General features: G+C 43.4%; 1 protein-coding gene across 3 annotated transcripts in view; it reads right to left on the reverse strand.

Annotated features, from left to right (window-relative positions):
- Positions 1-287: 287 nt before the first annotated feature.
- The window catches only part of ldlrad4b (low density lipoprotein receptor class A domain containing 4b), a 208,535-nt gene continuing 196,126 nt past the window's right edge, over positions 288-12,696 (reverse strand). For 2 of the 3 annotated variants that reach the window (XM_068736483.1, XM_068736485.1), the window contains 3 exons: positions 8,711-8,865; positions 7,244-7,294; positions 288-1,416 (listed from right to left, as the gene is read on the reverse strand). In XM_068736483.1, the coding sequence (XP_068592584.1) occupies positions 826-1,416; positions 7,244-7,294; positions 8,711-8,865 (797 nt within the window). In that variant the 3' untranslated portion in view covers positions 288-825. The remainder of the gene's footprint in view (positions 1,417-7,243; positions 7,295-8,710; positions 8,866-12,696) is intronic. The other variant, XM_068736484.1, reaches the window with a different exon arrangement.

Here is a 12,696-nt window from a genome sequence, read left to right on the forward strand (position 1 = left end):
TCTTGCTGTTTTCAAAAAACGGAAGGACATAAGCTTATAATACTTGTTGTTGGTTTTTTTTTTTTTTTTTTTGCTCCCAACTGTTTAAATGACTTTGGAGGCAAAGTTCAGTCAGTCAATCCATTCATGAAAAGGACGAAAAAAAAAGGACACATTATCATCACATAGCATAATTTCCCTCTTCTCTTTTACAACAAAAAGATAGTGCAACTTTTAGGTAACTTTTCTTTTTTTTGTGTGTTTTGAATGTTAGAAGGAGTCATTCTCCCCCCCCCCCCCCCCCCCCCCCCGCACACTTTGCTTTGCTTCCTCGTGAACCTTGGCACTAAGATTTGGGTTTGTGAGTCTCTTGTTTAGTCGTTTTCTCTGCAAGTCCTTGATTCTCAGTTCTCGCTTTGTGCACAGATCCCGGTCCAGAGAAAAAAAAAAATAATAAAAAAAATAAACATCATCCTCAGTTCCACGGGGACAGAGCCGTCGCTCGAGGGGACGAAAAGAAAAAAGCGCAAATTGTTTCAATCTGTGCTCGCAGTTTCTTTCTAAAAAACCCTCTCCATGCAGTGCATACATCCTGCCCCAGCAGTGCCAGCTGTTCGAATGACTTGCATTGGAAAAAACACTGAAAGGAAATCAACTCTTGGTTCCTTTTTCCTTGTTTTGTTGTAGCTATGGTTGATATTTAGTTGTGCATGGGAGTGTGGAGAGCGGACATGAGAGAGAGAGCGCGCGATAGAGAAACCACTGCTTACAGGTGATCAGGTGTGAAGAGGAGAGCCAGCTTTCAGTCTGGGGTGGGCAGCCCCCACCTGCCCCCGACCCTTCTCTTCACACCAGGTCCTCCGGTTGGCCGTCCTTGGCCTTGGCAGGTACTATTGTGCTTTCTGATTGGCTCTGCTGCTGGATCGTCCTGCTCCCCGGCCCCCCCACCCTCTGGTTATTGCTGTGCTGGTGTAGAAAGAACGCCGAGCCGGGGTAGTGGCCCATCACCTCGCTGTACGCCGGCGGGGGGCCCTCCATGCGCCCGTGGCTGCTGGAGTTGGCGGCACTGATGCCCGAGTTACTGCTCGGCGGCCTCGGGCCACCTCCTCCCATTCCACCCCCACCTCCCACCACCCCTGCCAGGCCGCCGCCGCCGCCTCCCCCCATGTCGATCAAGTCACTGTCGTAGATGGTCCGGTTGGGCGGCGCTCTCACCGACTCGCGGTTGAGCTCCATCTGCTGCTCGGGGTCGCGGAGCTGCAGGGTGCAGGGCCCCTGATAGGGCGGCGGCTCCTCGCCGTCCGACAGCGAGATGGTGGGCGGCAGGTCGATCTGGTGCTGCAGGTAGGGGTATGTGGGCTGGAAGCGACTGAAGCGGTCGCGCTGCATGAAGGAGGGAGCGGTGAAGCGATCCCTGGCCTGGGGAGCGTATAACACCTGAGAGAAGGACAGGGAGAAGACGGCAGTGAGGGAGTGAGGAGGAGATTATATTTTTCTCATATATATATATATATATATATATATATATATATATATACAGTTGTGGTCAAAAGTTTACATACACTTGTAAAGAACATAATGTCATGGCTCTCTTGAGTTTCCCCGTTATTTCTACAACTCTGATTTTTCTCTGATAGAGTGATTGGAACAGATACTTCTTTGTCACAAAAAACATTCATGAAGTTTGGTTCTTTCATGACTTTATTATGGGTTAACAGAAAAAGTGATCAAATCTGCTGGGTCAAAAATATACATACAGCAGTGCTAATATTTGGTTACATGTCCCTTGGCCATTTTCACTTCAATTAGGCACTTTTGGTAGCCATCCACAAGCTTCTGGCAAGCTTCTCGTTGAATCTTTGACCACTCCTCTTGACAGAATTGGTGCAGTTCAGTTAAATTTGATGGCTTTCTGACATGGACTTGTTTCTTCAGCATTGTCCACATGTTCTCAATGGGATTTTAAGTCAGGACTTTGGGAAGGCCATTCTAAAACCCTAATTCTAGCCTGATTTAGCCATTCCATTACCACTTTTGATGTGTGTTTGGGGTCATTGTCCTGTTGGAACACCCAACTGCGCCCAAGACCCAACCGTCGGGCTGATGATTTTAGGTTATCTTGAAGAATTTGAAGGTAATCCTCCTTCTTCATTATCCCATTTACTCTCTGTAAAGCACCAGTTCCATTGGCAGCAAAACAGCCCCACAGCATAATACTACCACCACCGTGCTTGACGGTAGGCATGGTGTTCTTGGGGTTAAAGGCCTCACCTTTTCTCCTCCAAACATATTGCTGGGCATTGTGGCCAAACAGCTCGATTTTTGTTTTGTCTGACCACAGAACTTTCCTCCAGAAGGTCTTATCTTTGTCCATGTGATCAGCAGCAAACTTCAGTCGAGCCTTAAGGTGCCGCTTTTGGAGCAAGGGCTTCCTTCTTGCACGGCAGCCTCTCAGTCCATGGAGATGCAAAACACGCTTGACTGTGGACACTGACACCTGTGTTCCAGCAGCTTCTAATTCTTGGCAGATCTGCTTTTTGGTGGTTCTCGGTTGACTCTTCACCCTCCTGACCAATTTTCTCTCAGCAGCAGGTGATAGCTTGCGTTTTCTTCCTGATCGTGGCAGTGACAAAACAGTGCCATGCACTTTATACTTACAAACAATATTTTGCACTGTTGCTCTTGGGACCTGCAGCTGCTTTGAAATGGCTCCAAGTGACTTTCCTGACTTGTTCAAGTCAATGATTCGCTTTTTCAGATCCATGCTGAGCTCCTTTGACTTTCCCATTGTAGCGTTTGTGGGCGTTTGTATCCAATGAGCCCTATTTAAATGGCCTCAGAGAAGTCACCAGCTGTAGTCACTCATAATCACTCACAAGAAGTTAAGAGGCCATGCTATGAAGCTTATTTCATTGACACAACTTTCTAAGTCACCAAAATTGCTAATTCATGTTGCTGTATGTATATTTTTGACCCAGCAGATTTTGTCACTTTTTCTGTTAACCCATAATAAAGTCATGAAAGAACCAAACTTCATGAATGTTTTTTGTGACAAAGAAGTATCTGTTCCAATCACTCTATCAGAGAAAAATCAGAGTTGTAGAAATAACGGGGAAACTCAAGAGAGCCATGACATTATGTTCTTTACAAGTGTATGTAAACTTTTGACCACAACTGTATATATATACACCACAATATGGCAAATGCATTCATATAAAACAAACTTGTGTTCAATGCAGTGAATAGTGTTACGTTATAATATAGTACATAACAAAAAATCTTTGAATGTGTAAAACACATAAAACAACAACTAGAATTCTGTAAAATGAAAAAATATACATAATATCATCAGATCAGGACGAATACATAGAAATGCTCAGCCAAACAATATTAAAAGTATTCTGCCTTGTCTTGCATATTATATATATATATGTATATATATACATATATATATATATATACATATATATATATACATATATATATGTATATATATACATATATATATATATATACATATATATACATACATATATATATATATATATATATACATATATATATATATATATACATATATATACATACATATATATATATATATACATATATATACATACATATATATATACATACATATATATACATATATATATATATATATACACACACACACACACATATATGTATAATGTGTGTGTGTATACACACACATATATGTATATATATATATATATATATAATGTGTGTGTGTGTGTGTGTGTATTTACACGTAGATACATGTATATATATATACACACACACATGTGTATGTATATACATATACATGTATATACATTATATATATTCTATTCAATGTAAACACTTGATTCCAATGGATGATGATCCTGTTGCAGCAACAGCACTCACCGATGTATCCCCAATTCATTATTAAAGACATAACCGTGTAATTACAGTGAAAGGGAGAAAAGATCCAAATTGCCTTCTACGACCACACAACATCCAACGTATTGGTTCATCCTCCGGCCTTTGTCAGAGATCTTCACCTCAATTAGCTCCACACACTAACTGTGCAGGATCCATTTCCTCATTTCTGTCCAATTCAACACATCGCTACTGTTGTGCACGTCATTATCAGAGGGAACCCATTTCAATTAGTGACTGTGGCTCTAATAGTCAACCCCCACTGACAAGGCAGCATGGATGAAGAGAACAGACTGGAGGAAGAAAAAAAAAACTGGGGGGGGGGATAGAGGATCAGGGCAATTGAAATGGAGAGACAGAGAGAGAAAGTGGAACTGAAAGGATTAAAAAGAAAGGCTACTGAGATAAGGAGGGAGAAAGAGAGAGAGAGAGCAGAAAAGAGAGAAGAAGAAAGAGCTGTGGACGATAAAGAGGAAGAAAGAGAGCTGGAAAGATAAAGACAGAAAGAAAAAGTATGAAGCCAGACAGATAGACAGGCAGACAGAGGGAGGGAGAAAGGTGTATCGCTGATAGAGGGAGCAGAGCGCAGCGGAGCAGGGCAGCTCTCAGACGGCTGTCTAGACAGTGTCAGGGGAGGTGTTGCTGATTAATGACGCACCAAAAACCATCCACCCCCCCTGCCACACACACACACACACACACACACACACACACACACACACACACACACACACACACACACACACACACACACACACACACCCCTCTTCCCTGCATCTATCAGCCACCCACACTCATTGGCTGCGTGTCCCTCTGTGTTTGTCTCTCCGTGGCCTTTTTCCTTTTCTCTGGGCACAAGTGGTCAGGTGGTCTCCCTTCACCTGCCGTCTCTTTCTCTTTCTCTCTCTTCCTGTCCTTTTTTTTGTTTTGTTTTGCTTATAGATAAGGCTTTTAGCTGGCAGCGAAACGAAAAGCAAATGTAGCGTGCTTGTTTTGGTGCAAACTTGCCCTTTACGCTCACGCAAAGTTGCCACGGACTGGCCGGCGGAACGTCTCACACGGCAATGTGCCGTCGTCTGCAACTTATCACTGATACACCGCGCGACCGGTTGTGTTCTTCCACGAAACTAGGGCTTCTTAGTTTTCCCAGTGCACTTCCTCCCACCGCGACTCGTAAGCTCCTCCATCTGGCGTGGACGCTGTCGAGCAAACAGATCACCGTTCACAGCGAGTGTACTGCCATTTGTTTGCGGTTCTGCATTCGCCAGTCTTTGAGGACACGCCAAATCTGATTCCGTTTGGAGTGCAGTGCCAGCCGTACCCGGTGCGACTTACAAGCTTCAATTCCTGGATGATCAAATATTTACAAGCAACCAAAATGCAAATGTCAGGATCTTTGTCCCACGATAGTATTCCTGTAACCACAAAACAATTATACATGGATGAGCGCTCAGCCAACTGAGAAACAAAGACGAGCCACGAAGAAACCAGTAGATTAGACGAAAGAGATCCCTTTCTCTGTTTATTCATTTTAGTTGCCGTCTTTATAGTCTATACTTCCACTCCACGCTGTGTTAAATGTGCTACTTGAAACGATTTATCATCTTAAAGTAATTTCCACATACTGTTTAAGTAAGTTTATTAGAAACAAGACCACAAAAAACATATCAGATTTGTCAGGAATTCTGCCGGGTTGTTTTATGGCACCAGGAGTTAGTTTTACGGCACAAAACAGGAAGAGGGAGGGCTCTCCACTTTCAACACAAATTGCCCTCAGGTTTTCTTGCAAAGGCAGAAAAAAATAAAGATTCATGCTGTACATATTGAACCTTTTCAATGAAGCCACAGAGGAAGTAATCCAGGTAACAGTAACATCAGAGTTATGAGAATTGTGACAATCTATTAATACTGATATACAGCATCAACAAAATAAAGCTTTAAGCGAGAGTCACGTGACTTGGTTGGTTGGAGACGGCTTATCCTGCTTTTATAGTTAGAAACACTTAAATTACGATGTGCAGCTAAAAAAAGTCTTTAGCGACAGCAACAGTCCGGGAAGACACGGCTAGTGCATGTAGCTAAAGTTACATTGAACATTTTTGCAGGAAACGTCTGTTGATTTATGTGTCTGAATGACAAACGTGGAACTACAGACTCAGTCGAAGGAAAGTTGTCTTTGCAGATGTGTGAAGTCGAGAAGAGGGCAGGATAGCTAGAGGATGACAAGAAGATGCTAAGAAGCTAACCCCATAGCTAATACAGCTGAAGTCAACACCCTCCACCAAGAATTTGAAGATAAGAAAAAAAAAAACGTTACAAGCGCAATAATCTTCGACTTGAGGGAATGTAAAGACATTGGGAGTTCCTTCAGAAATATTGAAGTTTGTTCTTGGTTTGGGATGAATCCGTAAAGCCACCGGAGGTTGAGTGGACCAGCGGGGTTCTAAGACCAATCCACAAGTCCTATATTTAGTTGGGCATACTGTAATACTTCCTGTCTCCAACATATAAAAGTAAGCTACCATGAAAAAGGAAACAGTATGTGTCTATGTATTAAATATGTATTCAATACATTGAGATGCAGTAAATGTGTCAATTTATCAGGATAGTCATTTTAGATCAGCCCTGCTCAACACATGATGATACTTCTTCAGGCTCGTAACCATAGACTGTATATAAGAAGTGGACGTAGTCATCATGACGTCATTGGTTTGTGGACTGCTGTTTCGAAGCCTTGAGTTCGGCGATTACGGCTGTCGCCATGTTGGGTTTTTTTGCAGCCAATGACCGGAAGTTACCATATAGAGATGCCTTATATGGCTCTGACAGCGGCAGCAACCTGTTAATCACAGTAAGCCCACCCTAAAGCATACCCTTTTTTATGGTCTATTTGACTCTAGATGGACCATAATTTACTAAATGAACATCATGCTGTATTGAAGAAGACTTGAAACTAGAGATTGAGACCATAAACTCATGTTTACAATGTTTACTGAGGTAATAAATCAAGAGAGAAGTAGAGTCATTTGCTCATAGACTTCTATACAATCAGACTACTTTTTGCAACCAGAGGGGTCGCCCTCTGCTGGTCAGTAGAAATAATGCAAGGTTTAATTCACTTCCGCATCGGCTTCACTGCAGAACCGGAGGTTGCCGTCTGCTCGTAACGCGGTAGAGTAGAGAGGACACAGTTCTACATACAGCTGCTGTCACGATGCTGTAAATATCTCACATTATCTAGATATATTGTATAAGTGTAGCTATAGCCCCGCTGCGTCCCCACAGTGAACAAGGCTCGGCTGGCTTGGGTTAAACAGGGTCAGTGTGGTGGTGGTCTTACCTCCGAGGCACCTTGTCGAGAGCTACTGTCTGAAGGCCACAGACATCCGTCCTACACATCGAGACAGACGAGACAGAAACAAGAAAGGATGAGGCTTTGAAAAGTCCCCAGGTGGCTTTAAGATCCGTCTTTAAGGCTGACGCTTTATCAGCAAGTGCTTCCCACATATTCATGTTTCTAACAAATATGAGACGTTATTAGTATTTGACAACGTGTTAGATTCCTTTCACAGATGGAGCTTTAGAAATCAACAGTCATTACTGCTTTCTTTGTTGTTTGTTATGTCTGGGACGTTTTTTTGATGTGACACCATTAAGCTGACTATACAAATTTTCTTCTTTTAAAAAAAAGAAGGGAGAAGAAAAAAAAAACATTTTAAGAGTAACAACTTGAGGAGGACACAAAAGATAAAACACAAATGCTGAGAAGAACCCGATGGCTTCAAACACAAAATCCCGGCCCCGTTTGGGAGCTGGGACAACAAAAGGCGGCAGACGGCTCCCGTCTTAAAAAAAAGGGATGACAGCGAAGACACGAGGCTATCAAATAATTGCTGTTTCCCTTCGTCTGCATTTGACTTGAGGATCTTTTCTAAAAGGGGGCAAAGTCGACAATATTTAGTGAGGAGAAAGAAAAAAAAAAGGAATATGAAAAGGTGGACCAACATGTATGAGTCCTGGTAGCTAAGTGTCTGTCAAGGGGCCAAATTGCTACAGGCCTTTGTTGCTTTCTGATGTTGCATTTGTGGATTTGTTTTGTTGCTATGTGTCTGCTTCTGTTTGCATAATCTTTGTTTTCTTCGGAGCACGGATTAAGACGAAAAAAGACAAGATGAGGGGTTGTTAGCGGGATATAAATAATGTGTAAGGGGAGATAAAGCTTTCATAGGAGCTGAATGTGTCAATGCAACAATGGTTTTGCATCACGGATCGTATTCTGTACCTGCGGACGTGCAAGTTTGTACGTGTTTGTGTGCGTTTGTCCCAGAGTGCCGGCACGTCAGTACATGAGATGGGGGGGGGGGGGGGGGGGGGGGGCAGAGTGTCTAGACGGCACTGTAGTGAATTAAACATCAAGGCCCGACAGAGTCTGGCTCTGAAGAAACCATTTCACCTGAACAGACTGAAGCGGGAGCCATTGCCGTGGTGAAACTGGGATAGAGACTGCGACGGGGGGATGAAGAGGATTCATTTAGCTCAGCGCGGCTTTACTGGGAACAAACTGGTGCACTGTGTTTGTCCTGCGTCGGGTAAAATAAAGAAGTGCACTGTCACAGTGAGAGCGGACGAGCGGGAAGTTGTTCACTCGCTGTTGATTTTAGAGCGAAATGTTACCGACACGGGGGGGGCCGAGAGAACAAGCAGCACCAGAAAAACAAAATACAACCCAAAACAAACAGTATAATATATAGACATTTTATGTAGAAGTCTGTCATTCCCTCCCTAACACCCAGAAGACGTTACTGACCTGCTGCAGGGCATGGTCGTGCCTGCGGGCCTGGCTCTGCCGCGTTATGAAGGACCAGGTGGAGAGCTTGTAGTGGTTGAGCAGGCAGATGATCACCACCACCATCACTGTCATCACCACGATGATGATGACGATCTGAACAAACTCCAGTTCAGCTGCACAAGCACACAAAAAAGGGAGGGGGGGGTTAGCGTCGGACATTAAGAAGAAGAGATGTGGGCGCAAAAAAAAAAGTACATTTCAAAAGAACATTATGAAGCTGTTTAAGCAGCTAATACACCTGCACAAGTAGAGAGAGCCTAAATTACAGGATAACAGTCCTTTACCACAAAAACACTTTCTTTTCTGTCTTCATCTAAAATACAAATCCACAACTTATCTGAGCTGAGGACGGTCCAATGATTGGATCAAAAAGCTCCAGAAGAGCTACTCAATGTTCTTCTCATGGTGGGATTTATTTTTTGTCAAAAAGCTGTTAACTGTTAAGGCAGTAGATATAAATATCCAAGTGTGTTCGCCGCGATAAAGTCCTCTTTGTAAAAGCACAAACAGGGCGAACTCCAGCAGCTAATGAAAATCTGGTGAAACGATTGAAAGCTCCAGAACAGCTACTATATGGACCCTTTTTGGTGAGGTTGTTTTCTCAACTGGGATATGATGTTTCCACTAATTTAACTAAGAAATGTAAAGAATTGATAGACAAGATATTCTTCATTGACCTGCATCACACAACACACTTTCCATTTGTCACAGTGCGCGCACACACACACACACACACACACACACACACACACACACACACACACACACACACACACACACACACACACACACACACACACCATATGTACACTCATGCATCTAATTCACATGTTGAGAGTGAGACAGACACTTTAAAATAATAAAAGGTGATAAAAGACAACAGTTTCAAATCATAAAACCTGGTGTAATCAAACCAGAAATAAATAATTAGAGTTACAATATATCAGTCCACAATAAAATCATATCATTTAATACTACTAGATGTTGCTATCTAATAGTGATGGAGGATAAAATAAATAGATTAATTGTTCAGAATCCTCTGTGCCTCCCCAAGCACAGATTTGTCAAATAAAGACTGATGATAGTGATGTTCTAAGATTTTTTTTTCTTTTTAAAGGAGCCACAGATTCCACTGACTGGGCATTATTGTGACTGACTGTCAGAATGCGTGTCCACCAGCAGAGGGCGGCACAGGTCAAACTCCATGTTGTGTGAGGAGTTCTACAGAGAAGAAGCTTCAAATCACAGAAAGAAAGATGAGTGTTGAGACTCTGGTGTCTGTCCCAGCGTACAGTGGTGTCTTTGTGGAGATGCTGAATAACTGCCGTGTTTCTGTCGGCCACAAACAACAGACAGACACACACACACACACACACACACACACACACACACACACACAGACAGACAGACAGACAGACAGACAGACAGACAGACAGGCAGGCAGGCAGGCAGGCAGGCAGGCAGGCAGGCAGGCACACACACACACACACACACACACACACACACACACACAGACACACACACACGCCAGCGTCAGAGCTGATGACTTCCCAGATCAGGGCACCGCTGGGAGTCATGTCTGCCTCTCATCTCTTGTTCATTGTTTCCTCCTTTTTTTTTGGTTTCTTTGAACCCTTCCTACATCTCCACTTGCCCCCTCCATCTTTTCCTCTCACCCAAACCCTCCTCCCTCCCTCTTTTTGTCCCACAAGTCTCTTATGTACTCTCCCAACTCTTCCCGCCTTTATCAATCTTTCCTTTCTTGCATTCCTCCCTCGCCCACCATCATTCTCTCTCTGTGTTTCTTCTATTCCACCATTGTCTCCCACTTTCCCTTTCTCTCTCCCTCTGTCCGTCCGTCCCTCCTTACTTTCTCTCCCTCTCTCTCCCTGTCTGAGACTCTTTTGTCATGGAGTCGTCGGGTTTGTTCTGAGCAGAAGTCTTGACCTTGTCTGGTCTTGGCACCCAGTCTGACCTCTGACTCACATCTTACTCACTGCTTGGACACTCATTTGATGTGTGTGTGTGTGTGTGTGTGTGTGTGTGTGTGTGTGTGTGTGTGTGCACGCGCATGTGATTATGTGTTCGAGCAAGCTCCGTGAGAACAGTGACACAATGTACAATCAGCTATTTGAGCTACGATGCCTCGATTCCAGCTAACAGCTCCTCCACAAACAACAGGGACAGGATCAGGTACTGACAAGAAAATGATATGTTAAAAAACCCCACCCAAAAAAAAGGAATTTGAAACAAAAGATAACATGTATTTTTAACAAAAACAAAAAAAGGAAATGTGCATGAAACGCACATACACAAAAAAAATCAAAGCAGGGACCAGCCCAGTCCAGTAAACCCAACCTATCCCAGTGTTCCCAGCCTCTGTAATCCTCCCCGGCTTATTCATCAGCATTACGGTGGGTTAGTGTCGAGCCCGAGCTGAAACGTAAACCCACCTAAACCTGCCTCTCCCCACACCACAGCCGCCACAGGGGAGGGGTGGGGTAAGACTGAGAGGAAGACAGCCAACTAGCACAAACCACATGGAAAGGAGGGCGGGGGGACGCTGTGGAGAACGAAACCCAAGCCAGTAAAACCAACCGACATTAACCACCAAAGAATGGAGGAACGAGGTGCTCAGTGCCAAACAGCAACGGCTGACAAGCTCGACAACTTTTTCTTTTGCGAGATGATGAGACGATGAGTGAGGTGGTGTTGTGTTAAAGAACACAACAAATGACTGGAACCCGCCTCATTAATGAAGCAACAAAACAAAATGTGTCTCACACAAGACAAGATTTTTGTATTTATTTAAAGCTATTCGTCACAATAGGAGTAATGTAATGTGAAACAGGCAGGACTGAGGGAACAAAGGGCTGAAAGTGATGATGAAGAACCAAAAAAAACAGCACCTCTCAGCATGTGTCGTCAACCACACATAAGAAGAAAATAAACCAAGCTTGTAGAGCCAAATTCGCCTAACATGTATCAAAGGGAGGACTTAAAGTAAAGTACCATTCCACGACCCAGAGCTCTGAATAACTAACATGACCCTTTACGCCTGGTTTCTTCAGGTCAGGTGATCCCCTATATCACTGGTTCCAAATCTATAGGTCTAAGGGAACGTTAAAGCCAAGCAATACCTACTCATGATCCCTTCTTACGAGTCATGTCAAGGTAAAACTCAAGTATTTCATAAGAATCAGACCACAGGAGTTTTAAAATCATTACCGATTTTGAAATCTGGTTGAGAAACTTCATCAATGTTCTTCTCTGTAATCTCAAACATGCACAGATTACAAGATTCAGGAGAATAATGGCACGTCACACAACACAGGATATTATTATTATCGTGCCGAGAGGGAGCAACGCGCAACCTCATGTGACGTCTCACATGATCTCATGGAGACTGAAGCGACGCTACGAGTCTGGAGGTGAGATTTGAATCCATCAACAGTGGGATACCCTCAAGGGCTACAATGTTTACCGCTGCTCGTATAAACAGCCGGCTGCTCTGGCTTGTCTCTCATTTACCATTATGGTCCCGCTAAAAATCAGGATTTAACCCCAAAATATCATATAACATGTTTGAAATTATCGAGACAGCCCCCCATGAGGCTTAGTTTAGCATGTTAGCATTGACTAAGAACAGCAAAGGCTGATGGGAATGTCTTTAATTTTTAAGGTATTTGGTTTTAACCACAGGCTGTACATAAGAAGAGGACTTAGTCATCGTGACCTCACCCATTGGTTTGTTGACTAAAGTTTTAATGCCTCGAGTTCGGCGTCGCCATCTTGGATTATGGCCATCGCCATGTTGATATTTTTTATAAAACAGAAGTTACCATATTTGTATACGGAGGAGTGACGTAGAGTCGCCATATAAGTCTTTGGTAGCGGCAGCAACCTGTCAATCACAGTAAGCCCGCCCTAAAGCATACTCAGCT

The sequence above is a fragment of the Cebidichthys violaceus genome, unplaced genomic scaffold (assembly GCF_023349555.1).
Source record: "Cebidichthys violaceus isolate CVI_PGR_0920_01 unplaced genomic scaffold, fCebVio1.0.p SCAF_7, whole genome shotgun sequence".
NCBI classification, from domain to species: Eukaryota; Metazoa; Chordata; class Actinopteri; order Perciformes; family Stichaeidae; genus Cebidichthys; species Cebidichthys violaceus.